The sequence below is a fragment of the Oreochromis niloticus genome, linkage group LG17 (genome assembly GCF_001858045.2).
Source record: "Oreochromis niloticus isolate F11D_XX linkage group LG17, O_niloticus_UMD_NMBU, whole genome shotgun sequence".
NCBI lineage: Eukaryota > Metazoa > Chordata > Actinopteri > Cichliformes > Cichlidae > Oreochromis > Oreochromis niloticus.
The window spans coordinates 2,285,482-2,313,335 of NC_031981.2; the positions used below are offsets into that span (position 1 = coordinate 2,285,482).

Below are 27,854 nucleotides of genomic sequence, written 5' to 3' on the forward strand. Positions count from 1 at the left end.
TCTCTTTGGCCCCTCCCTTGGATAGTGAGGGCCCTGACGTAGGCTTTTGAGGGTAGCAACAGTTGCCTCGAGACCCCGTCGCGCTATAGTGACTGTAGCCGTGGAGACAGTTACTTACCAACGGGTGCAACACTCAGCAACAGCGGCAGCAGCATCTGGAAGTCACCGAGCGAGAGGGAGAGAGTGGAAAGAGAGAGGGCACAACTTTTCTCAAGGCAAAGGTGACTATACGTTTGTAGAATTTAGAAGCTAAATGAATCCTAAGTTCGAGGTCGAACGCGTTAGCAGGGGTCTGGGTTATTTACAACATAACTTTCCCTTCTTTTGTGGTATCCGCCCCAAGTTGAGAACGGGTTTCCACTCTTCATTTGACTGACATTTACCAGTTGCAGGCGACAGCCTTTAGCCCGGGATCCGTTCCTTTTATGCTACTTTTTTTTTTTTTTTTTTTTTACACTTTGCCTCTAACATTGTACTCCGTGTCATCGTTTCTTCAACTCCAAATCGATTCAGCATCACTTTACACTTGTTGCTACGTTGTGCCGTGTGCTTCGAGGTTTGAACGCACTTCCAGCTCAGTATCAGCGGGATGGATGGTGAAGCTACCGCTCAAAGCTACAGCTAATGCTAATTTGGACGACCAGCAGCCATGAGTGCAAGTTCTCTCGTGAGTTCGTGTGGCGTTGTTGACGGCGGCTGTGTGTTGTTCGCCACAGCACGGGCAAACTTCGTCGTTCCCAGAATCGGATTCAAGCAGGTGGAAAGGCTAGCTAGCTAGCCTTTAGCACCAGCGGCAGTTATGTTGCTCTAACCGTAACCAACGTCCGCTGCGTGCATCTTCTTACCGTGACAACTTTTATTTCTTCCGGCAGTTTGGCAGCTCTTTCTTAGCACTTTTCACTCGCAAATTTTCTCTTAAAAGCAGTCAAAAATATCGAACATTTAACCACTGATAGACTTCTGCCGGCGGGGTTACTACATTTCCCGTTACACCTACACCAAATCTGACGCTTCCCCTGGTTTCTCCCACTACTAAATCACGTCATTAATCAAACTCAGTGACCTCTGATACCAAAATATAACTTCACAAAGTGGAAAAAGTTGTGATGTTTAAGAAATGGCTTGAACAACAGGGTATATTACAGCTAGGTGGTGCTATGATGGTTCTTTCATGTAGCTGTCTTACTGTCTTGGATGAGAAACTAAGCGTTGAATTTGCTGTTTTCTGCGTGCTTTTAAAGCAGTGCATGCGATATACTGCCATGCTTTTTATAATGACTAGATTTATGTAGTCGACCTATTCCCTACTCTTAAATTTGGAGTCAACCCCCCTCCAATTTTGACAATTTACTGATCAGATTCAGAAGCAAATTGTGTGCTAATGGCCAAGGTGTTCCTAGTGCCACTGCCTCTTTGTTCAAGCAGAAGGTCTCATTAAGGTTGCTGTTTGATCCCTCTGCAGAGCCGAAGATGCATATCAATCTGTGCTGTAGCATTTAAGGGAAACAAAGGAAGCAAGACATTTTCAGTAGTTTTAGACTGTGTCTGTAACTGGTTTTCCAGGTCTTTGCACACCAAAGAGGTATCTCCCCCCCCCTGCTTTTGGGATTGTGTTTCTTCCTGTCCCATGGGGTACATTAATTCTAACGAACTGTCTTTTCCGAGACAGCTGTCAGGTGCTCGGTCATTTGTAGTGTTTGCTGTTGAAGCATCAGGAAGAATCTTTGCACCATGAAAAATTCTCTAATTGATGCCCTCTTTGCAATGATCCATAAACTTAGCACACGCACACACAAAAAATCCTTGGATGAAGAATTCATTTTGGAAAGATGATCTGAATGATTGAGTGACTAACCAATATCTTGTTTCTTTAGGTCAAAAAGTAGGTCAGAGGTATGTTAAAATATAATGTTCATGAACCTCATGTGTGCATTAACTTGTTTTGGACTGTGTGTCAGAGAGGGAAACTTATGTTTGATTGGTCAGACAACTTCCCACAACTACAACGAAAATAAAGAGATGACTGTGCTGAAACCGTGCGTGTCCCCCCCCAATTGAGCATGACACTGTTATGTTTACATGGCAACTTGATATACAAATACACCCAAGTCGTGGAAAGAAAGGGGTTGGAGCATGCCGGGGGAGGGGGGTGAAGTGTTATTCTTTTAAAAGTCAGTGTTTTTAATCAGGTTATTTTCATCCCCCCTCTTTGTGGTAGGAGTGCATAGCTTCAGCCTGCAGAGGCAGGTCAGCAAAGAGAATTAAAGCGGAGAGCAGCTGGGGGTTAGAGAGCTATTTGGAAATTGGTTACTGCGTGGCTTGTAAAGTGTGGAAATTATTAATTAGCATGTTGCTTTAATTTCTGATGTAGTTTACTTTGCCATCTGTCTTTATCCTGAATTTCAGTGACCACACTTGGCTTTATTGACATTGCCTTCACCCTGAGATCGCTAACCGTAAGTGTTACACTGGGGTGTGATTTAGAGATATTAGTGTTTCTTTTTTCGGCTTCCCTTCGTCTCTCGTAGCCTTAATTTAAGCAATGTCTGGACTTGCTTGTATGATTTATTTATTTTTTTGCAGTGTCCACTGTTGCCCGTGTGCCATTTTGAGTGTTTGTAGTACAGTTCAGCTATCAATAGGACAGCTGCAGTGGTCTCTTGAGCAGGGGGTGACCTGACACAGCTTTAAGTCACATGTTCTCTCTCTCTGTGTATGTGGTGTGTGCTGTGCATGCGCCTGTGTGTGTGCGTGTGCTTGCTCATGCTGTATTTAGCCTATCTTAATGAGGCCCCAATGCTGCCCCGGGGAGGAGTTCTCAATCCAATAGCTAGCTTCAGATATAGACACTGACCCGACCACTACTATCAGTTTTGCTGGTGCTGTTTACAGTTGATCGTATTCCTGCAGACTTTCATTTACCTCCCAGTGTGATAAGTGAACTGTTTGGCTTTCGAAACCTATCACTGTCTGACTTTTTTTCCCCTTTTTTTTAACACCACTTTTAATGGCTTGTCCCATAACTGCAGTCAAAAGCATGTCAGGAAATCACAGAGCGAAGCAGAAGAACTGAGAAACGATTGCCTCGCGGGGCTTGTTAAGTGGAAATTAATAGTGCCATTTGTACACATGAAATGTTTTAATTTCATAAGCACCATAATTCATTTATTTGTTAAGGGCTTTTCATTTTAACTGATGTGCTGCCATTACTGTTTTATAAGATTTGTTGATAGGGAAAATTGTTTTAAGTATCCTCTTGACTTGCATCAAGTCTTCCAGCTGTAAAGATGTTGGAAATCAGTGGAGACTTGCGCTGCTAGGATACGAAGAAACAAATCCCACACTGAAAAATGTTGCCACTGATTGGCCCTCGTGTGGTGACAACAAGTTGAAACTCGTTGTGAAATGAAATGTTTTTCAGTGTGTGTGTGTGTGTGTGTGTGTGTGTGTGTCATCAGCAGCATTCTTAGCATTCCACCTGTTTGTATCGTAGCTACAACACTGGTAATTAAATTTCCTGCCACAAACAGCAGACAAGGCAGTCACATTTGCATTACAAAGACTGCCCCCCCCCCTCCTTTGAGTCAGGATAGTAGCAGACTCCCCCCCCCCTTCACGCCCCACTTTTCCTGTTTTTTGTTTTATTTTGTTGTTGTTTTTTGTTTTTTTTGTTTTTTGTGGAGTGAGTTTTAGGGCTAATTTGTTAAGGGATATTTATTTGAATAAAAGAGAACATGTTCTGCAAGTGCAAACCTGCTACAAAGTAACAACCAGAACCAAGACTAGTCTTTTTGATGAAGAGGCCTTCAAACAGCATTTTTAGGCTGAAATGCTTTTCAGCAGCATTTACATGATAAGATTTAATGGCTAACGATTGCAGAGCATTCATGGGTGGAAGCATTCTTGATTCTGTTAAGTGTTAGATGTTTTTTTACAGTGAGATCTCATTCTTTATCTTAGAAGACCCTTTTCTACTCTTTATCTTAAATGGAGAGCAAATGCTAATCTGGTGGTATTGTGTTTTCTGACAAAAGAGCGCTGCAAATTGTAAGGTAGGGTAGCAGGCCTAGCAGTGTGTTAGTTCGACTGTTTGTTCTGTGTTCACCATGCACTTTAAGTAAGTTGATGTTAATTATCATTTAAATTTAACTGAATGTGGTTTTCTAAATTTGTGTAAAAGTCAGAAGTCAAGAGAATGGCTTTGATTTGGCTGCTAGTTTTACAAAAGATGATCCATACATAGTCCAAAGGCCTTTTATATATAATGTGTCTGTACAGGAGAGTACCGAGACATGGTTTTGATGTAATATGCACACTGTCACATTAACGAGGTCCGCTCCATTGTGCCTACCTTACATTGTGCCACTTAGTTTGCACTAAATCAGGGTTGTAAATTGGGTGTGACACTTCTGTTTTATGTAGTTGACCTAAGTGCAGTGTCCAGTGTTAATGGACAAGCAGTTTAAATGAATTTACATTGAAATCATTTAATTATATTGGTATACTGCAACTGTACCGTTACAAAACTGATTATTATCTGTAACCAATAGTCTGGCACAAACTGTTGCATGCAAAGTAGACCTGTCTACATATATACTATATGTATAATAATATGTATACTAAAGAGCTGACAAACTAAAGGAAAAACCCTCAGTGCGAGGGGATTTGGTGGCTTTATTTTGTTGTTGTGTGTGGAAGTAACCTGGCACAGGTTGGTTTCACTCCACCTCTGAGTCACTGTGAGTCAATACAAAGCTGTTCTGAGTGTTCACCTTTATCCTGTGATGAAACATTTTTGTCCTGTGGGGAAGTGTTCTCCGCCAGGATAACAATGAGCCTATTCGTAGGACACTAAGAGTCAGTGAATGGTTTGAGTATGAAAATGTAGTGAATCAAATGCCCACCTCAATCTGCAGATTAAACCTGGGGCATTCTGGAGCCTTTTGGATGACTGGCACTGGTAAAGTTCACGACTTGGAAAATCGGGGGTCAAAGTGCGCTGAAATTGTTTTTGTTTTTTGCCCCCCCCTCCAAAGTCATGTGTCATGTGTAGAAGGCGAAGGATGCGTTAAACACTTAAATCTGTGTTTTGATGGCAAGCACTCAGCCTGGTGTAGTATTCACTACATAAACAACAGACACTTGGATCTGTCTCAGATTTAAAGCATTAACTGATGACTCATTATTTGGTATCAAGTAGTGCCCCGCGTACATACAGTACGACGATTCTTGGTGTCAGATCTCTACGGAGCAAACGCTTGCCAAGAAGGAAGACTGCTCAAGTGAAACATGAGGCTTATCTCAGGTTCATCGGTCAAGATTGAGAAAGCTTGCTGCCAGCACCTGAGGTAATCTTCAGAGAATGTGCTTCCCTGAAGGAAAAAAAGGAAGTGCACAGGTTGGAAACACACCTGTTTTAACAGAATACCTAAAACCAGATTTGTGTATTGCAGTGTAGTTACAGAGAAGGTGAAAATCCACAACCAGCTTAAGCATTAGGATACGTCACCTTTTTCCAATTCCTCTTTAAAAAAACAGAACTGAAAACATGAATCCCTTTTTTTAGTGTATCTAGATTTTTAATTTTGCATCTCAATGACAAAATGGCATTATAATAAAAAAACAGCTTATAAAATACAGCTTTAACTTCTCATGTTTTCTATAATTTGACAAAATTAAAGCATTTTGCAGGCCTGACAGGAGGATGTGCTTTAAGTCTTGCTGTTACAGGAGTATGGTATTATTCAAGAGTCCCCTCTGTAGTCATTAGCTTTGCCTGCTTTGCTCTTAAGCAGCCAGGTGACTCGAGTAAACTTCCCTTCTTTGTGTTATCGGTGTGGCAGCCTTGAAACACATTAGCTAAATTCTCTCGAAAGAAAGAGGCGCCCACACACGAGAGGGTACTCTGATTACATTTCCCAGTTGTGACCGTCTCGCTCCGCTTCCCTGTCTTGTGTTGCTTTCTTTCAGTTGAACTTTTGTTAAAAATGTGCCATTTTCAGATCCTCAGCCTTAATCTTCAGATGTTAAATGACAAGGATAAAAGGCTCGGGCGGGGGCATGAAAATCTGGAAAGGGTACGGCGTCGGGGAGGAAGTTGTGAGCGTAATGCATAGGAGAACACACACAATCTCCATGGCAACAGTTTGATCTTTCTCTCTGTGGCTGTCAGGCCTGCAGCACACATGGTGACGGAGTGGACAGGTTGCGCTGATGACCAGAGGCGGGGAGGTGCGAGCTGGGGAGGGGAGGAGTGTGCTTGCATCAGAGATAGTGGCCGGTGCCTCCTTTTTTCTTTTTCTTCCCTCTCTCTCTCGCTCGGTCTCTCGTTCTTTTTCGCCCACCCACCCCCTCCCACCTCTCCCTAAACTCTGCCATCTGCAGACCCCAAGAGCTGCTTTGATTGGATTAGCCATGAATTAATGAGACAGGCTTGAAGAACAGCCTCTGTTGTGGAAATCTCTTATCATATCTTAATTCGCTCTTTGTGCAAGCGCGTGTGTCTGTGTGATCTTATAAGTTCTTTTAATGAAATCAAAGAAAAGCTCAATGCTTTCTTTTTCAAAGCCACAGATTGTAATGAATTTGGTTAAAATGATGTCGCTGACTAAATGAGTGTACGTTAAAAGCCATGAGAGAGACCTGTTGCTCATTCTTGAGAGATTTAGAGCGGTAATGCAGTGTTGTACAAATATCCTCCTTTTCAAACGCAACAAGTGTTACTTCTGCTGCATTTTCTCTGCCACCGAGTTGGAAAAAGTTTTGCTTGGCTCAAGCTGTTTACTGTCATCTGCCTGGACAAAGACTGAGCGTGGTTTGGATGGGTTGTTTTTGGGTGGCATAAGTGTAAAGCTAACCCTGAAGAATGGACTCCTGTCTCCTCGACGGCCTAAACGTGCCCTCCTCCTTTTGACCACCGAGTGTTTTCAGAAAACAGCACTTTGTCATGTCACAGTCAACCTAATCCTAACCGGCATAAACTCTGTACATTTTTCTATGACTGCAGCACAGAAATAACTCTGCCTCCATGTTCCCCTGCTGTCTGAAATTAATAGCATACACACTATTTATTGTTGTAAGTTTCTACTTAGCGTGAGATAGAAGGATCAGGTGGGGGATGGCATTGTTTGGTTTGGGAAGTATTCTGTTGGTTGCGTAGCAACAGGCTCCTGGAAACGGGAGTGGACGGTGTTGCCACTAGCAACCGTTGTTGCTCTGCAAACAATGTGGGCCAGTGCAAACATGAGCCAAGACTGCGGGCTCCTGCTTTTAATTGAACATCTGTATGTGTTTTTCTCTGATTGAGCCCTGTGTAAGTTAGATCTGTCAGTGACAGATGTTTAAATTTTGTTGGCAATATAGGCCTGATTATTAATGACAGTTTGGGAGGCCTCCAGGGTTCCTAACATGTGACTTTTGTTATTTCTGTATAGCTTTTAAAACTCGGGTATCTCCTGAAAGCAGGGATTCTTTGTGTAATGTTGTCAAGTACTTATCTGGGATTTGCTTGAAATAAACCAGGCTCGCAGACCTGACATGAAAACAGACTTTTTGTGTGAAGTTGTCTCTGAGTAGGAGGCATAAAGATCTGACCGTAGCCCATCATAAGTAGTGGGTTTGCAGCAGCGAGCTGGCCCTCCTGCTGGGCTGTACCTTTGTGCCTTTCAGAGCTGCTGGTGGGGATTTTGTGTGGCTTTTAACCTTGTTCGAACGCTAAACAGAAAGACTCCTCTGAGCCACACACTTTCTCCTTTCCCACCAACTCAGTGATTTATTTATTTATTTTTTTGGGGGGGCAGTTTACCTTATCTAATTTGAGTCAGCATTTTCATAGACAAAAATATGCAGGTCAATGATCTTTTTCTTGTTGTATTGGTCACTACCTTGCTGTGCCGTCCACTCATTAATGGCATAAAGAAGCTCCTGAGGTTTGTCTTGCTTCCTGTTGGTGCTCTTTAATAATAGATTCTTGTCATTTGTTCACATTTGGTCCTTTTACATGTTTCAAACATTTTAAAGGACAATGTCTCTGTCTGACTCAAAGCATGCCCCAAAAGAAAGACTCATACGATACTTAGGATTAGGTTGGTGTTTGAATTGTGATTGACACACATCAGGAATTTCAACATAGGCCTCCTACGCTCAGTCTGTTAGTCATGTAAGCAGAACACTGTCTTTGCCTGTGGCACACATGGAACTTGTCACTAGTGGCACACCCATATCTGTTATCATAAAGGTATTCTCTCCTCCAAACTCTACAAGTTGCCAAGTTACATCTGGTGTCCAAAACCTGAGAAGTAACAGTTAAAGTTTTTTTTTGTTTTGTTTATGATGGGTTTTTGTGTTTGTTTTCTGGGTGTGTTATTAACAAGTGTTGCATCTTAAATAAAGTTATGTTTTCTTCATGGTTTTTAAAAGTGCATTAAAATAGCTTACAGAATGAAAAAAATGTAAGCTCTAAATGCTGTAATTACCATTTGATCAAGTACTTATGAGGGACAGTGCCCAGCGTTGTGCGATACAGTCCTTAGCTGGTCTGCTGGAGATTTACTGTTTCTAGTTATCATTTTGTAATGAAGCATTTATCCTTATGGTCTGTGTTTTTAATGTCACGGCTTTGCGTGGTGGAGATTCTGTATCTGTGATATTGTATGGTTTTTTTTAGTTAAATGTATTTGTTCCTTGTTGCCATCAACAGTGTCACTGATCCAGGTTTTTGCTCTTGCGTTGCTAGTTTTTCCAAATGTTTTTTTTCCTCTTTGGCACGTCCACAGAAAAGTTCAAGTTTGGTTTTGAAGTTTGTGTTTAATCTCTAAGGCACACTTACAACCCCTTAGTTACTAGTCTAAGTCTTTTGACTTACCTGAAAGTTAAGCCTCGAGAAAGCCAAGACACATGCGTGGCTGCACTAATGACTCAGTGTGCAGATTACTGCAGACAGAGTGGTTTTTGTCAGGTCTCTTCAAGTGAATTAAAATAACGTTGTTGCGCACGCTGTGTGTTATGACTAATCGCAGCATGTCTAGAGCAGGTTGTGTCTTGCGGCCCTTGGCTATAACACTCTGTTTGAACACTACCTTCTTGTTCCCCTACTGACTTTTCCTGCTACCCCACATTTTCTGCCTTTAAATTAAAGCCTGCTCTTCAGTTCAGCCCCCCCGTATCTCCCTCTCCTTTATTCAAATCATCCTCCCCCTACTCTCTTTGTGGTTGTACTCGAAAGTTCCTGTGCAGAAGCTTTATAAGGGGGCTAAAATAGGAGTGAACATGAAGGCGTGGGGGTGGGAGTCAGGGTGAGTTTGTGGGGAGGGAGCTGAGGGGGGGCACAGATTCCTCACCATAGCAACCGACAAACGTTTACAAAGCATTGAGGAATTTCCTCATATCAGCTGGATTATTGGAGCCCTCAGAGATCAGCTCTTGCTTGAAACAAACGCTGGATATCATCAGGACCCTGGCAGGGGCTCGAACCCCACTGCTATTTTCATCTTTTTCCCCCCATCGTTTTTCTCCTTTGGAGCTTTTTTACCCCCCCCCCCCCATTCTTCTCTTGTCCCTGCCTTGCTCCCGCTCTTGCTCCGTCCTTTTTTTTCTTCTTTTTTTTTTAAAGAGAGCCTTTGTGTCACTCCATTTTTAGCTCCCCTTTGCTATGCTGTGCACATTGTCACCCAGTCGAAAGCAGAGTAGTGGCAATGGGTTTGGTCCCCACGAAGCAGTTCAGTCCTGTTGGTAACTTGAACTCTTCTACTGTAACTTTTCCACCTGGGTCTCCTCTGTCAGCAGGACGATGTGTGTGTCAGTAATACTGTTGGGCTATTTTGTCTTTGATTAAGATTAAAGGTGGGCAGCCTCTAGGGTTCTGAGTGCTGTAGTGACTCAGCTTGATTTGGTAAAGCTAGAAAACCCCCCGGGGTACAATGAATGCCCCGGTGGCTCCACAAGAGTAGGGATGGGATGTAAGAGTGTTTATTTACTAAGGTGCACCTATTATATTCTTTCAAAGTTCTTTTTTTAAATTTTACCTGGAAGGGTAGTTCTTCAGTCTGGTAGAAAATGACCTCTGGTGATGTCTTTTCTGATTCTCCTTAATGCTTCCCAGCATGCAGAACTCCGAGGGAGGGTCAGAAACCACGACCAGCGTGGCAGCGCTGCGGACGTCATCATCAGCCCAGGCTCCAGTGGTACAGCCTGTCCCAGCCTCTCAGCAGGTAGGATAATATATCTACCCTGCTGCTACTGTCATGATAGGACAAAGTCTGTCATGACTTAACTGTTCCGTGCCATCTCTTTCCAAATGTTAAGTATAAGGGAGAAGTTATTTTGGAAACCAGGCCAAGCCAGGAGCTAATGTTACATGGAATGCCAATGGAAATATAACATAGAAGGTGCCTTTTTTAACTTCTGATTGGGTGGGCAGCGCAGAGAGCTGCAGCAGGCAGACCCGTCTGCTTGCACACACGGTTACACTGTCCATGAAAAATCACACACTCAGACAAATAACTTGCTCTAACCGGTGCACGGAAAGGAGGTTAGTGCTCTAAATGCAATTTTAACTTAAGTGCTTTACGCTCATTTCATCAGGAACTGTATGACAAAAATATGATGAGGACTGCCATGGTTCGTCTCTTGACTGTGACTACAGCGACGTCTTGCTTTGCCCACGTATTATTTCTAAAAGCCCACCTTAACACGGCAGGTTAAACCCTGCCCTGTCCAGCAGCACCGGCAATAAATAAGAATGTATTTTTAAATTGTGGTTCCAATTTGTAACTTGTCAGCAAATAAAGCCGCTGCCGTCCACTCTGCCAACAGATGCCTCTAGTATCAATTTACCTTATTAACGTCTGCCATGAGTTCTCTCGGTCTTGCCAGACCAGTACATCAAATTTGCTAATGTTTCGAGGCTGCAGATAAATTAGAATTATCAGCGCAAGCGTAAAGGACAGTCGAAATTTCTGTCGTGTTGTCTTTATGTCTGTCTATTGCTATCGTTGCTACTTTATATTCAAAACCTGTATTAAAAAGAGATGTAAACTTGACATTTATAGATGAAGATGTTTGTTATTGTGTTGACTGTTGCATGTTTAGAATAATGCGTTTGTGTGAATTTTAAATGCCCATTTATGTAATTCAGTTATGTCTCGTATTCACACAGAGAGTGCTGGTTCAAGCCACAGGCTCAGCTCAGAAGGGAGGACAAGTACAGCAGCTTTCAGTACCCAGGGCTCAACAGGTCCCTCAGCAGGTACACAGTACTGTACTAACTTGTACTGTGCTCTGAAAATATGTACACCGCTTGACTTGACGGCTGAAGACCTGTGCTGTCTTACAATAAAGTAGGAAGAAGATTACATTTTAAATGACTCGCACATCCAGAATACCAGACTGGTAAAGCGGCCGTGTCCTCTTTTGACCACAGCTTAGTTTTGTCGTTTGCAAATACTTGTTATTCGTCAGGTCCTGTTCAGGTGACAGTTTTTGTTTATAAATAATGAAATTTAGCCCGAAGAGCTTCAGGTTTGGTCTTCAGTTAACAAACTAGGAAGTGCACGACCAAATTGGTAACAGATCCACCTTTGGTATTTAAACGCTCTCTAGCATTTGAAAGATCTCCAGCATGGCAGCCCGTTTTTTGTTTTTTAAGCTCTGCACATTTCTCCTCTTGCTGTGTGAAAGTTTCTTTCTCTGGCTGAGCCTGACCCACTGGCTGTATACATGAATAACATGTGTATACATGAATAACATGTGTATACCTACAGTGGCTTGCAAAAGTATTCGTCCCCTTGAACTTTTCCACATTTTGTCACATTACAGCCTGTGAAACCTGCTGTTCACAAACGCTGTCCATCTAATCTGACTGAGCTGGAGCTGTTTTGCAAAGAAGAATGGGCAAGGATTTCAGTCTGTAGATGTGCAAAGCTGGTAGAGACATACCCTAAAAGACTGGCAGCTGTAATTGCAGCAAAAGGTGGTTCTACAAAGTATTGACTCAGGGGGCTGAATAATTACGCACACCCCACTTTGCAGTTATTTATTTGTAAAAAATGTTTGGAATCATGTATGATTTTCGATCCACTTCTCACGTGTACACCACTTTGTGTTGGTCTGTCACCTGGAATTCCAATAAAACTGATTCATGTTTGTGGCTGTAATGTGACAAAATGTGGAAAAGTTCAAGGGGACGAATACTTTTGCAAGCCACTGTATACAATGTCTCTTGGTGGCTTTTAAAATGAAAATGTTATTTTAAACAGTTATTTGTCCCGCTGGATAAAAGAACAAGTTTTGTGTGTGTGTGTGTGTGTGTGTGTGTGTGTGTGTGTGTGTGTGTGATGATGACAGTGTTTTTCTTGGCTTTTCTGTTGCCTGTGTGTGCTTACATTGTGCTTACGTGTAGCTCTGGATCCCAGAGTATAATGTGATTCGTCCATTGGTAGTTCTAGGGCTTGAACCAAATCCCAACTTGGAATCTATGCGATGTCAAGCATCTGATGGTAAATACTGAGGGGCTGAACTGGCTGTTTTGGTTTGTCTTCTGTGTCAGTCTTTGATTTTCATATGCCAAAGGTCATCTGATAGCGGATAGGACTCTTTTCTTCATCTTTATCATTCAATGCATCATTCATTAGCACTCAAAACCTCAGGGTCACTTGTGGAAATGTTCTCATTCTTGGAAGAAAACTTTTTTTACGTGACTTTAAAATTAATTAGAAGCCTTGTAAATGGGATGTACTTGGTAATCAGTTTTTTGTTTTAAACTATGTCGGTCTAATTTTCTCCAGTTGTGTCTCCCGTGTTCCACTGCACAGGGTGAGCTCTAATGCAAGTGTATCACATTAAAAGCTTATTAATCTTTAGATTAGAATTTCAATTTCATTTGTTTGACTTGAGATGAAAATCTTTGTGCTGGCTTTCGAGAAAGCGAAGTAGGACGCTGTAGTGGACATCTGACCAAGAAAACAAGTATCAGAGTCTCAGAGTTTAAGAAATGAGGGAATTGCAGGTCCTCGACTGGCAGCTTCATTAAACGAAACCCACAAAACAGCCTTCTTACTGTCAACAGAGGAAAGGCGACGTTCAGAGTAGAGTCAGAGAGGAAAAGCAATATATGAAAGGACAAGATTAAGATGGGCATAAGAACATGCTGGACAGAAAATTGGAAAAAGGCTTGATGTACTTGGTCCAAAGATTTTCTGTAGAATAAACGAAAAGATGATGGAGCGCGGCTTACCATCTGTCAAGAGTGGTGGAGTGCTTTGGTAGAGGTAAAGTGGGAGATTTGCACAAGATAAACAAAGACTTGAAGGAGGAAAGCTATCATTCCATATTGCAACATCATGGCTCACTCTGTGCGAAACCACATGTGCGATATGTCTTTATTGGTTCAAGTTGAAATCCGCTCGTACGATTTTACCGAATGCAAAATGTATGTTTTAATCTACTCTGTCTGTATGCCTGCAACAGCTGTCAGCAGCACGGTGCTTTTTGTGAATATGTCTTGAATGCCTTGAGGGAATTTCCACAAATTTGGCACAAGTGTTTACTCCATGAAGAACTGATTTGATTTTAGCAGTCAGATATCAATGTCACTTTGATTTAATTTGCTTCCATTCTTGTAAAAGCGATAGGATCACCTTTAGTTTCTGGCACAGACATTCACTTAAACTCAAGGATGGAACTGATTAAAAATTTTTAGTCAAAGGTCATTTAATGCTCTTCAGTGCATGCAGTTTACTATGTGTGTGGACAGACATGGATGTAAAGTGTTGAGGCACTCTCCCATTGGTTTGTGGCAGACTGCATCAATGAGAGAATTATGCGGTTATCTTATTTTTTTTCCTATTGCCCACTTGATTGCAGCTGGTTCTGATAAATAAATAAGACACATTCTCAGGCCTGTTTCCACTGATCACTGCTTTCATTGTGCTGTGATCTCCATGTAGGTGCAGCAGGTGCAGCATGTCTACCCGTCACAGGTCCAGTATGTTGGAGAAAGTGGAGATGCGGTTTATACCAATGGAACAATGTGAGTCATGCTGCATCTTTTCAAATGGGGAATAACAAAATGCAGACAAAGATTTATTGTGAAAGTGAAACACATTTACTACAATAGCTCTGTCAGTGAAAGAGCCCGAAGGACTGCTTTCTAAATCACACAGACACAGCGCTGCACATATTTGGCTCCATCTCAAATGTGGAGTCATCTTGGATTATGTCTAAATCGGTGCTGGATAAAAGGAATAAGACAAATAATTGTCCTGACTACTTTTTACCAAATATCTCTCAGATCAAAGTGCCATTAAAGGTAACTGATGACTAAACGACTTTTATCCCGCAGTTTGATATTTAATGACTCCAGCAAAACGAAATATTTTGACGACTTCGATAATTTTTGCCTATGTCAACACAATTATGTCGTATGTCAACAATACTGTTTTTTAAAAAAAAAAAAATAATAATTTTCCCCCCGTGCTTTTGCACAAGATCATAAAGATTTCTCTTTCCAGACAGAGCTGAAAATCAAATATTCTTTAATTTCTGTGGCCTCTTTGCAGCCGGACGGCCTACTCCTACAACCCCGAGGCACAGTTGTACGGGCAAAGCAGTGGCGGGCCCTACTTTGACTCTCAGGCTGGTGGAGGTCATGTTACCACGGTGGTCTCCTCTGCCAGCGGTGGCGTGCCCCCTCACGGCATGGTAGGCATTACAATGGACGTGGGCAGCAGCCACATCATCTCCAGCGGCAGCACCTACCTGATCCACGGCGGAAATATGGAGGGAAACCGCAACCACATATCGCACTCGTCGCGCTCCTCCTCTGCTATGGTGAGCAACAGCCGTCCCGCTGTGCTGTTATTCTGGTGCACATATATCAACTCGAACAGGATTAATAACAAAGCAAAAATGAATACTTAATGACTGAAAGAGTCTGGGGGGGTCTAAATGATAGTTTTGATAGTAACTTTCATCGCTACCTGAGACAGACTGCGTCCTAACTGACCACCCAGTTTCCCAGGAACCTGCAGCCTGAGTCGGGGCCTCCTAGCTCTGTAGTAAGGCACAGAGAGAAAAGAGTGGTGCAGGCCAGTGAGCCCGCAGAACTGGGACATTGGCTTAAATAATTCAGCACTGCCTTGTTTCAGAGGTTTTCACAGGCACTTGAGCGCCCTACGAAACAAAGCAACCCTTGGGGCTCATTACCATTTGGCCAAGAGCCCTCGGGAGCCTTCTTAAGGCTTGGACCGCTGCCCGTTTCTTTTTCCTTTTATTCCGTCTCCAGTTTGGCTGCACTACCAAGTCTTTTTTGACTTGATTTTTCTTCTACAGCTCAACAGAATGTCCCTGGTTTTGTCATTCACTTTGCCCGCCAGTTGGACTCCATTATTTTTCGTTGTTTAGTGAGAGACTAATATGTCAGCGTATTTTTCTACAGTGACGGTTTTGCTTAAGTCGTAGCCACAGCTTACTCTGTCTGCCATTTAGCTCTTCAAATATTTTTCAGCTACATTGTTTGAGAAACTGCGGGGTGGTAGGCATTGTTGACCTGTTGCTGAAAACCTTAAGCTGACCTGTGACCCCCGTTTGTGGTTCCTATTTGCATACATTAGAGTGTCTGACCGCAAACCTTCACTGAGCAGCTTAACCCTATGAGTCCCTTGATTTGCATGCTTTTGTCAGCCAGTAATAGATTTGGCTGCAACACTGACTGATTTTTAATAGAAATGCAGAGATCTGGCTGCTCGCTAACAGTCTTATTACCTTTATCTTTTTGTGTGTGTTTTGTTTTTTTCTTCATATACCCCTGCTTATTTCTGTTCCCTTCCCTTTTTCTGTCTCTCTCAATCTCTTCTTGCCTCCTCCCCCTTCTGTGTCCACTTCTTTCTTTTTTTTTTCTTCCTTTTTTGCATGCTTCTTCTTTCTTTAGCTTGAAATGGCGATTGAAAACCTCCAAAAGTCTGAAGGAATTGCAAGTCACAAAAGCAGCCTGCTCAACAGCCATGTAAGTCAACCAGGAACTTTCTTTGAAAAGGACGTGAGGGGGAAAAAGGAAAGAAAGCCGTGGCTGAATCTGTAGGCTGTGTGCTCTTCTCGTGCTCCGCTGAGATGAACGCACTGCTACTTAAACTGCTTCTGCACTGTCTCACTGACACGCACAATTAATTTTCTTTATCTGAACTTGCATTTGCTATCACTCTTTCCTCAGTTATGTATCTTGCACATGTGCATTAATGCTCTGCGTCTGCATGTACTTAAGTCGATTGATATTTCCAAGTAATTCTGTTATTTTCACTTCTAAGTACACCGAGACACACACTCAGATTTTATTACAGTGCAGTTTTCGTCCTGCCCGTCCGGTATACTAAGGCTTAACAATGAGATTCACGTAATATCTCTGGGTAGGTTTTTACCTGCATGAGGACATTTGTGGTGTAGATTCCTTTCCTTCACTCTTAACATAAATTTTTTGTTGCTATATTGTTTGCATAAATTTACTTTGACGTATTTTAGTGGATTGCATATTGTAAATCATAATTTTGCTGATTATTTCTTCAATTTCAGCCGTTCTCCTTAGTTACTGTTCATCATGCTGTAGTCACTTATGTTCTCTGAAGAATACAGTTAGACGGGGGAGTGCAGTGGTGTCTCTGGTATTTATATCACTAAACTAAAACAGGTCACCGTGTGTGTGTTGTCTGTTTTGTGACGTGTCTTCACCAGGTGACTATCACGCTAATTTTTATTTTTTTTGCGACTTGTCTTCTGTGTATTTTTAGCTGCAATGGCTTCTGGACAACTACGAGACAGCGGAGGGAGTTAGCCTGCCCCGGTCCTCCCTCTATAACCACTACTTGCGGCACTGTCAGGAGCAGAAACTGGACCCAGTTAACGCAGCCTCCTTCGGCAAACTCATCCGTTCAGTCTTTATGGGCCTGAGGACCCGCCGCCTCGGCACCAGGTAGGAAGAGGAAGAGGTTGTTGCAGATGCTGATGGCGGTAATCACATGACCATTATAGATTTGATGATGCTTAATGCTTATAGGCGCTGGTAACCTGCTGATGGACCGGGCTAATGATAGTGATTACACTGATGGCAAGGCTTCTCATGACTGGTTTCTGGCTTTTCTCACTCTATCCACCAGAGGCAACTCTAAGTATCATTACTACGGCATCCGGGTGAAGCCAGACTCGCCGCTCAACCGGCTGCAGGAGGACACCCAGTACATGGCCATGAGGCAGCAGCCAGTCCACCAGAAGCAGAGGTCAGCCTTTTCTCCCTGTCTGCCTGCTGTAGCGTCCTTTCTTTACATCCCTGTGGCTCTGTGATGACTTTTACTAGTTTCTGAATAAAGCTTCACTCACATCAGTCCTGTGACAGCTGCTATATTCATTTCCCTTTTGCTTAACCAAAAACAAGAACAGCGCTGCTGGTAGTGTGTCCATAATGTACCGTGTGTCCTGGAAACCCATGAGCCTCTTTTAGTGAAACTCACTCAGGAATAAACTCTTTAATGCAGCACATGTAATAGATCACTGCACGCCTTGGTTTTCAGCTCTGACACACCCACCGAACTTAGCAAACATATTTCAAAAACAAAAATTTAGTTGCCGCTGTTATCGAGTGGTGGAAGGAATACTTCGAGGACCTCCTAAATCCCGCTGTCGTGTCTTCTGTAGAGGAAGCAGAGTGTGGGGACGACTCACTGAGGCAGTTAAACAACTACTCAGTGGCAGGGCCACTGGGGTGGATGAGGGTCGCCCTGAGTTCATGAAGGCTTTGGATGTTGTTGGGGTGTCTTGGTTGACACGCCTCTACAATGTTGTTTGGAGATCAGGATTGGCAGACCGGGGTGGTGGTTCCCATCTTTAAAAAGGGGATAGGAGGGTGGGCTTCAACTTTAGGGGGATCACACTCCTCAGCCTTCCAGGGAAACTCTATGCCAGGGTGCTGGAAAGAAGAGTCTGTCCAGTAGTCGAACCCCGACTACAGAAGAAAGAATGTAGTTTTTGTCCTGGTTGCAGAACGCTGGACCAACTATTTTTACACTTGAGGGTGCGTGGGAGTTTAGTCTACATGTGTTTTGTGGACCTGGAGAATGCATTCGACCGTGTCCCTCGGAGTGTCCTGTGGGAGGTGCTTCGGGAGCATGGGTTACCTGGCCTGTTGCTACGAGCCATTCGATCCTTGTAGAACTGTTTCCAGAGCTTGGTCCGTATAGCCGGGAATACGTTGGACTCATTTCCGGTGGGTATTGGACTCCGCCTAGCCTGCCCTTTGTGATTCTGTTCAGAATTTTTATGGACAGAATATCTAGGTGTAGCCAAGTGGCAGAAGGCTTTCACTTGGGTGGTCTCTGAATCTCATCTATGCTTTTAGCTGATGACGTGGTTCTGTTGGCTTCATCAGGTGACGCCTCCAGCTTTCACTGGAGTGGTTCAGAGCCAAGTGTGAAGCAGTGGGAATGAGAATCAGCACCTCTTAAGTCTGAGGCCATGGTCCTTAGCTGGAAAAGGGTGGAGTGCCCACTCCGTGTCCGGGACGAGCTCCTGCCCCAAGTGGAGGAGTTTAAGTATCTCGGGCTCTTGTTCATGAGTGACAGAAGACAGACGGATTGGTGCTGCTGCTGCAGGGTTGCGGAGGCTGTACCGGTCTGTTGTGGTGAAGAGAGAGCCGAGCGTAAAAGCGAAGCTCTCGATCTACGCCCCTACCCTCACCTATGGTCATGAGCGGTGGGTAGTCACCAAAAGAACGAGATCACTGATACAAACGGCAGAAATGCGCTTCCTGTGAAGGGTGACTGGCCTCTGACTTAGCGATGGGGTGAGAAGTTTGCCCACCTGGGAGGAGCTCAGACTAGTGCCGCTACTCCTCCACATTGAAAGGAGCCAGCTGAGAAGATTGAAGCATCTGACAGGGATGGCTCCTGGGCGCCTCCTGGGCGAAGTGTTCTGGGAGGAGGCCCCAGGGCAGACCCTGGAGAGATTATATCTCTCAGCTGGCCTGGGAACGCCTTGGTGTTCACCTTGACAAGCTGGAGGAGATGGCGGAGATGGGCTTCTCTACATAGGCTGCTGCCCCCACAACCTGGCCCTGGATAAATGGAAGAAAATGGATGGATGGATAGTTGCCACATAAATCAGCCCGGCTTTGAGCCGAATGTGACGCGTGCCTCCTCAGTGTCCGATTCTTTCATTGTGCTTCCCCAGACCTTCAAAAATCACTAATGTATATGTTCCGCCCTCTTATGTCTACACAGGTTCAAGCCTCTGCAGAAGGTGGACAGCATGTCTGACAGTCTGTGTGGGAGCTCGCAGCACTGCAGCAGCACTCCAGAGCAGTCTGTGGCTGCTCAGAGCCAACACCACCAGCAGTACATAGGTAAGCACAGGCGCTCCACTGAAACTGCTTCAGGTGGTTTAACTCTTATCACTTCTCTTTCCAGATACAGTCTTTAATGCTAGCACTAGATATTTTTATAAAAAGACATCATAGCTACGTCTTGGCTTTACTGGAACATAGATTTTAAACTTCGGTAATAAATGTCAGACCATATGAGCTACCCGTATCCATAAAACAGTTGATGTCATATGTGTCGTTACTCCTTGTTGCCGTGTGAGTGAAATGAGTGACGCCTGTCTACATTTGTGCAGATATGTCTCACAGCTTGCCTCCGTTTCCAACTCCTGACTTGGGCACCCAGCCTCTGCCTGAGCGCATCAACATGAATGATATTAAGAAGTTGCAGACACTCTACAGAGACCACTGCGAGGTGGGTCACAGTGAAGCGCTATTCTTCTCTGGATTTGTCTTACATGTGAACCTTTGTTCTTCAGTTTTGTAGCATCCCATTCCTAGTTACAGTACACTCTGCCCTCGCCTCCGTCGCTTCAGTTTCTCACATAGTTAAATGTTAATTGTTAAGCAAATCATTATATATAAATACTAGTGTCAAAAACATCTTGTTGCTCTTCAGGGAGAATATAAAATGAGATCTGATTGCATTAGAGCAGGGATGCCAAACTCATTTTACATGGTCGCCCACTTTCATCATGAGTGGACTGGACCAGTGCACATACACGTTCTTTTCTTTCTGTCAGTGTAAAGACGTTTAACTGCACATTTAAAATATCTTAACAGAAGGAAAAGAACTGCAGTTTCAACAGCACATCTCACTTTTTTGCATAACTAAGGAATGCTGCTCTGCTAAATGAAAGAAATCTGATGTCATCAACTCTTTGGGCTTAAATGTCCTGGTAGCTTACTGCCCAGACTGCCCTGCAAAAATAAAACAGGAAGTTGTTGTTAATTCACAGAAAATGTTCTTGTTTTTCCCTTAAATTACTGTGGATCCATCGTAAAAACAAAAAGCAAAACTGAAATGAAAAATAATATTAAAACCCCCCCCGAAGGTTTTTGAAATTATTTTTTTCATCTATTACTTCTTTATCAGTAGGAAAAACTGTAAAACTCATGGAAATATAGTTAAAAGTGCAAAATTTGTCCTCCTTCACTTTTATCGTAGCTGTCCAGCGGGCTGATTTTGGCCCCCGGGCTTTATGTTTGACACCCCTGCACCACAGTGTTCTGCACTTTACCTTCAGTGGATTAAGTGCCATGTTTGTGACACCTTCAGAGATCTGTGGATCTACATAACAAACAGCGATGATGAATTTTTAATAAGCAGATGCATTTTGACAGTAAAAAAAGGTGATGTGTGTGTGTGTGTGTGTGTGTGTGTGTGTGGGGGGGGGTCTTTCATCTGCAGGAACAATTAATGTGTTCTGTGTAGTTTTGGTTTTAATCATGTTATTTTGGTCTTTTGCACATCAAACACATGAACAACACATTTGAGTGGAGCCTATTACCGCACTGTTATAAATTCCAGCTTTGATATTTATTACCTGCTAAACAGGATGAAGCTGGAGGCCTACAGTTTCATTAGTGGCATTAGAAGCTGTAATGACTCATTCTTATGTCACATAAACTCTTACGCATCAGTCGGCAGTTGAGTGTGAGATATCATATCAGCGAGCACTGAGTTTCCTGCTGTTTGTTTTGATTCGATCCCACAAACGTCCTGCCTTCATAAATAGCGATCACCTCATCAGACTGACACCCATGTCAGCCCTCTGCTCCGGGGTCAGGCGCCGCCCGGCTGCGGTGACCTGGTGTTGCTTTCGAGAATGAGAATCAATTCGACGCCACTGACATTTAAATATCATTTAACTGATGTGCAGAGAAAGAGGAGGAGGACAGAGAGGTGAGACGGGAACCTTACTTGGCAGCTACGGGGTGAAATTTAGTGTCGCCCTCAGCGACCTGTATCGAACCACATTGCAGAGGAGCAGAAATAATTCTGGACATTAAAGCGTGGGTCTTTACAGACAGGCGAGCGGCTGTGATTAAAAGCAGCAAAGCTTTGGCTTTATCATATTATCCCTGCCCTCCCCTTGTCCAGCCTCACCACGCTCCCTTTGTTCCAGCCGTCTTTTCATCTCCGTGCAGCTTTCAAGACATGCCAATTAACCTTTCAGTGCACTGGGTGGACATCTTGGTGTCTTTGTGGTGGCCTCCCCTTGGGCCTTTGTGTAGCCTTGTCGGCGGACAGGCGCACGGGCTCCTGGCTTTGGCAGCCAGCACATTTCTGTCAGTCTCGCTGCCTCTGCGTCTTTAATGTTCATGCACTCGACATTTTATCCTGTTTTGTTATTTTTTTTTAATTAATGTTTTTTTTGTGTGTGTGTGTGTGTGTGTGTGTGTGTGTGTGTGTGTGTGTGTGTGTCAACACTGACCTATTAAGACATTAGCCAAGGGTTTTATTGGTATCATTTAACGTTACAACACAAATAATGATTATTTTAGCTAAAAATAATATTTTACTCTAAAGAGTAAAGGGTCTCTTTTCAAGTGGGCTGTAAAGTATCCACTGTGGGGCATGTATTTATTAATGTCATGGTAACAGCCAAATATCCGGGCGTCAGCCAAGCCTTTGGATGAACGTTTGAGAATAAATGATTAGTTTTCAGTAAACCTTGCAGGGTAATAAATCATAGGATTTGTTGTGCGAGTGCACAGAAACAAGCAGTTAAGATTCAGGAAGCTCTGCCGGAGGCCTGCTTGTCTGTCTGAGCTCTGCACGTGAACACGTGTTTTTTTTTTTTTTTTTTTTTTCTCCTGCACTTTTTAATTTTTTAAAATATTTGAGTGTGTGTGTGTGGCACATAAAACTGTGGATGCGAAAAGCTCCCGTTTAAGAGGGGATGGGAAATTCTCCTTTTTGTTTTGGAGTTCTGTGTTTGACCTGTTGCTGGGGGCAACTGTAAACACGGTTGCCATGGCGATGGCTGGAGAGGAAGCAAAAACATATCATGTGATTTGAGCCTACGCTGCTGTGTAACAAGATCCAGCAGCAAGTGCGTGTCCTGCCAGATAGAGAAAGCAGAGAATTTCACGGTGCAAATCAAACTTTTCGGTTCAGCAGAGGCTCGGCGTGGAGAGTTTCAGATTGACCTTTTGCTTCAGGTGGAGTCCAGAGAGTCACCTTCTCTGACCTGATGAACAGCCCCAAAAAACCTGCGCAGCACTGGATTCGAGGGGGGGGTTTATGTGCTGACTCTAGTTTTAGAAGCGGCGAATCATTTTAGGTCTGAACCCTGCCACTGCTTCCTTTGTGCTCGAGTGTTCACTTGTATGCAGCATGCTCTCCTTTCAAAGGGGCTTCTGAACAGGAAAAAGGAAGTCACATGGGTTAGCGCAGGTCACTAAAAGTAGGCAGATGGAAGCATAAATCTATGTGAAATAAAATGCAAAAAGCATAAAACGACCCGTCCAGATGAAGCCCGAGCGTGGCCTTTAAGATTCCTGGTGATTAATGTGCAGGGAGCTGTGTTTGAGCTGGCTCATTGTCTAACCAGGAGGACCTGCAGTGAGAGAGAGGCAGCCCGCCTGGCTGTAGAAACTTTGTTGTGTGTCTGGTTGCCATGGTTCAGCTCTGTGTGTTTTGTCCCCTTCTTCCTCCCTCTCTTTTTCCCTCCTCTGTTCCCTCCCCCTCAATTCCCTCCCCTGCTTCCCCTCCTGCAGGCTACTTTGGATGTGGTGATGAACCTCCAGTTCCACTACATTGAGAAACTCTGGCAGACGTTTTGGTATTCAACACCGCCACCTAGTGATGGAAGCACAACCATTCCCAGCAGGTCAGAAAGAAAAAGGGGGAAAAAAAGGCTTCAGTGTTTGACGCTAGGGCATTAAATGACCCTGTGATGTCATGTCTATGATTACTGCTTTTTCACTTGAATTACAAGCAAAAGTTTTATTTGTAAGGCGGCCGTCATTTTTTTAAAAAAAAGTGTGTGTGTGTGTGTGTGTGTGTGTGTGTGTGTGTGTGTAGTGATGATGAACCGGAAGGTGTGATTCCCAGAGAGAAGCTGGTGGCTCTGTGTAAATATGAGCCTGTCAGGCTATGGATGAGGAGCTGCGATCACATCCTCTACCAGGCCCTGGTGGAGATCCTGATCCCCGACGTGCTGCGACCTGTTCCCAGTCAGTACTGCTGAGGATTTCATTCAAATGATTTAAAAAAAAAAAAAAAAATGTAAACGAATAAAGCACAAGTCCCATTTTGAACCAGTTAATGAGCTGATTGTTTTTAGGATTATTTGAAGTCAGAAAATACTCGATGTTTGACTGTATATGCAGAATAAGCTGTCCAATCAAACCACAGTGTAGTACCTGAATATATTCACTATATTGAATTACTGATCAGTGATAACAGGATGACTTTAGGACCAGTGGCTCGCTGTGTTGACACATTAGTGGCATTTCTTTGTTTTCAGCGTACTGCGTTTACACTCACTGAAAGGCTTTGTGCAGAGTGGGGACAGTAATGATAATCCAGGCTGCTCTCTTTCTTCAGGCACTCTCACTCAGGCCATCCGTAACTTTGCCAAGAGTCTCGAGGGCTGGCTGACTAATGCCATGACCAGCTTTCCACAAGAGATCATCCGCACTAAGGTATCAGCAGAAACTTGGTCTTTTTCAGATCGTCTGCATGCATGCACGTGATATATGTGAGCTGTATTGCATTAAAACTCAGCAACTCTTTACGTAGGGTTTTAAAATCATATTTCCACAAATGTTCAGCTGTCTGCTTTTCAAACTCTCGTGTGATCAGTGTTTCATTCAACACTATGGTGATGTGCTTTTTATGAATGCACCTGCCCACTACCTAAAGAGGTTGGATCCTGTCTACCATTGTACTTTATGTGTAATTACTGGCTATAGAAATCATGCACATCGCTGTTCTTTGTCTGCTGCTGCTAAATGTCCATCTGTGTATCACCACATGGTGATATGACCTTAAAAGTTTACCCAAAATTCACTTTGTGAATATTTCTTCAGTGAATTATCAGAAAACTGTGGAGGCTTGTTTATCCATCCATCCACTTATTGGACGCTGGGTTGTGGGGGCAGCAGCCCTCCCTCTCCTCCAGCCTATCTGCGGGTAACACAGAGGCTTTTGATATAATCTCTCCCATGTTTCCTGAGTCTACCCCGAGGCCTCCTCCCCGTATCACATGCCTGAAACAGCTGCCCAAGCTGGCCATTAAGCATCCTCGTCAGATGCCAAACCACCTCAGCTGTCTCCGTGTGATGTTGAAGCATAACAGGATTCTGACGCTATTACATTGTGACATTCAACATAGCCGCGCTTTTTATTTTTGGTGCAGATTTTCAGCCTGAAAACAAACGGTTTATCTGTTCGGATTCATTCCAGTCAAACGGGACTCATCGTGTATTTTCTGTGCGCAGGTGGCCGTGGTCAGCGCTTTTGCTCAGACTTTGAGACGTTACACCAGTCTGAACCACTTGGCCCAGGCGGCGCGTGCCGTCCTCCAGAACACCTCCCAGATCAACCAGATGCTCTCCGACCTCAACAGGGTGGACTTTGCCAACGTCCAGGTGAGCGGAAAACCTCACGTAAAAAGACAAATATTTCTGTTGCACAAGGGAAGTGAATGTGTCAACACCGTGTTTGGGGTTTTCTCGCTGAATGTGCCTGGGCGTGTTTGTTGCGTCTAACAGGAGCAGGCGTCGTGGGTGTGTCAGTGTGACGAGAGCGTGGTGCAGCGTCTGGAGCAGGACTTTAAGGTCACTTTGCAGCAGCAGAGCTCTCTGGATCAGTGGGCCACCTGGCTGGATAATGTGGTCTCTCAGGTTCTGAAGCCTCACCAGGGCAGCCCCAGTTTCCCCAAAGCTGCACGCCAGTTCCTGCTCAAATGGTCTTTCTACAGGTCGGTGTGGTGGACTCGTCTCTGTTCACACTTCCAGTATAAGCCGCCGATTATGTGGTGTTTTTAGAAACGTTCATTAGCTTGTAAAGCTCCCTGTAGCTCCCTGACGTGACATCTTTCCTTCTCTTGTAGCTCCATGGTGATCAGAGATCTGACTCTGCGCAGTGCAGCCAGTTTTGGCTCCTTCCACCTTATTCGCCTTCTTTACGACGAGTACATGTTTTACCTGGTGGAGCACCGCGTGGCTCAGGCCACCGGAGAAACTCCTATAGCTGTCATGGGAGAGGTGAGAGAGTGTGTTTGAAGAGCGAGGAAGGAATAGTTTAAGTTATGCAATGACTGACACGGTTTCTCATCTGAATTACAGTTCAGTGACCTGACCTCTATGATGCCATCACTCATGGAAAAAGGTACTTTTCACAGTCTTCATTTTTCATTCGATACAGTTCAGTTCAAGTCCAGATGAACAGAATATTATAGTTTTACTGGTCACTGCTTTCACACTAACAGTCGCCGTGTGCGTCTCTGCAGATGCGTCTTTCTCTGATGAGATGAGTGATTTGGGCAGCGACGCCGATGCATCCAGAGGACCGACTGAACCAGCCGTAAAGAGAGAGAGGATTGAAATGGGCCACCCTCTGCAGGAGATGTGAGTCTGGTGTGAACAGGGTCAAACTGAGAGCCACACCGACCAGCATCTCACTCATTTTTTTTAGGCCTTTCGGGTCACCGCTCTTGGCCCCTGGGCCGAGCATCCTCCTGCAGTCAGCGTGTGCAATGTACATAGACAAGAGTGTAGCAATGTCAGCCCTCCCCTCACTAGCATTTATAAATACAGTGACCTTCTCCCCCCGAGAAGCTCACAGGTTGTTTTTTTTACTTTTCGCGCCACTCTGTAACAGGTCTGAGCATCTTTGTTTTTGTTGCAACTGTGAAAGAGTCTGTGCAGTACTTTGCTTTTTTTTACTGGATGTGTGGTGTTGGTGATTCATCCTCCCTCCTTTTGTTTTTAAGACTCTAACTAGCTGTGCCATAGTGTCATTTGAGTGCCTTAGATTGCTAACTTTGAGATGTCTGTCCCTCAGCTGTGCCTCTACCGCAGTATGAATGTATCGTCTCCAAACCTCAAACATTCGAAGCACCTTTAACAGTGATTATGTGTAGGTGTGCTCTCCTCGTTGCCTCTGCTGCAGCTCGTAGCGAACGCGGCGGGGGTATAACAAGAACATGCAACCTGTAGATCCAAAGGACCTTTCCCCTCAGTTGCTCCCACCAGCCGAGCCTCAGCTCCGGCTCCATGTGTCAGGCAGGACCTCGTAATGTCGCAGTAGTCTGTAAGGCAGGAAGCTCCTGCTGTCAGTTTGGCTGTGTAACACGTTGACCCGTTTACCTCAGTAGATTTCTATGCTGTGCCTCATTTGGCTCACATGATGAGGCAACTATAAAAAAAATAAATAAAGGAAAAAATGAAATGTAGCCACTGTTTCGTGTCCCTCACCCATTTCTTTTATAAAATGTAAATAGTTCTTCTCGTTCCTCCTCACGGTTTGAGCGTGGCGACGGCTCTGTGGGGACCTGTGGCAGTTTACTCAGCTGCCACGCGGTCAGAACAAATCCACAGTAATCAGCTTGACGGAGACGGGACGTTAACCCCTGAACTGGAATCTGGACTCGCTCATTTCAAGACGAATCAAACTCCTCGAAACCAAAAACGCTGACACAAAACGATCTCGTGGGCGTCGCAGCCGACACGCACTCCCCGAATCCTTTGACCTCATGCTGTTACTGAGTTCAAGTCTTACGTTTTGTTTGAAATAGATAGAAAAATCCAGTGCGTTATTTGGGGAATTAATCCATAAATTATATATATATATCTATCTTTATATGATGTAGACAGTGCGTGCTTCGTGGCCTTTGGTCTTTGCCTAATCTTTTGTTCACGCTGTTACCTGGTTGGTCACATTGTATCAGAAAGAAATGCTTTGATGTGTAACGGATTAGACTGGCGTGTGTGATGAATCTGTATCCAATCTCAACTGTTCAATGTAATGAAATTTAATTATTACTGCAGCGCTGAAGCTCTCAGTAAGCTATTAAACTGACATAAGAAAAAAAATCTATAAAATCTATTTATATGGACTAATCTGATTTAATGGACTTGAGTTTTGTGTTGAAATTGGTTCGTTTTTTTCCCTCCTCCTCCTCATTTCCCTCACAGAGGATTTTGTTGTAGCAATGGGAATCTTTGAATATGAGTTTAAGGCTTTTTGTAACTTGTGCCTGTCACAGTAATTTGCCTTAAAGTGCTTTGGAAAGAATAATTTCTATGTGTACTTTGTAATGTTTTGTAAGGCTGTTTTAGATTTTTTGACGGAGGATTATTTTTTATTGAACTAGGTTCTTACAAGTATACTGAACCCTTATTTTTGTGTATTTTTAAACCTGTTCTTGACTACACTTTAACTAGCCTAAGGACAGATGACGGTCTGTAATAAACTGCATAGTTCAGCTGTATTTTGTACTTGGTCACAATGTGTAATAAATTGATGTAAACAAAAAAAAAA

At 43.7% G+C, this 27,854-nt stretch overlaps 1 protein-coding gene across 8 annotated transcripts; it reads left to right on the plus strand.

The window, feature by feature from the left end:
- rfx2 (regulatory factor X, 2 (influences HLA class II expression)) lies at positions 1-27,854 on the plus strand. Of its 8 annotated transcripts, none has more exons than XM_003445055.5 (18): positions 2-221; positions 10,100-10,208; positions 11,156-11,245; positions 13,944-14,026; positions 14,556-14,826; positions 15,926-16,000; positions 16,776-16,957; positions 17,142-17,261; positions 19,257-19,378; positions 19,651-19,769; positions 23,081-23,193; positions 23,388-23,539; positions 23,913-24,010; positions 24,809-24,958; positions 25,082-25,290; positions 25,423-25,576; positions 25,658-25,700; positions 25,822-27,854. In XM_003445055.5, the coding sequence occupies exons 2-18, from the start codon at positions 10,101-10,103 to the stop codon at positions 25,941-25,943; spliced, it is 2,211 nt and encodes a 736-aa protein (XP_003445103.1). In that variant the 5' UTR covers positions 2-221; position 10,100; the 3' UTR covers positions 25,944-27,854. The 8 variants fall into 8 exon arrangements, with proteins under 8 accessions (XP_005451913.1, XP_003445103.1, XP_013126724.1 ...); XM_013271270.3 differs by lacking the exon at positions 2-221 and adding an exon at positions 481-667; XM_025899355.1 differs by lacking the exon at positions 2-221 and adding an exon at positions 2,437-2,456.

Coding starts and splice junctions, on each gene's coding strand:
- rfx2 (XM_025899353.1), top strand. CDS start 9,650: ATGCTGTGCACATTGTCACCCAGTCGAAAGCAGAGTAGTGGCAATGGG. Junction 16,958..17,141: donor ACCCGCCGCCTCGGCACCAG/GTAGGAAGAGGA, acceptor TCTATCCACCAG/AGGCAACTCTAAGTATCATT. Junction 25,577..25,657: donor CTATAGCTGTCATGGGAGAG/GTGAGAGAGTGT, acceptor TCTGAATTACAG/TTCAGTGACCTGACCTCTAT.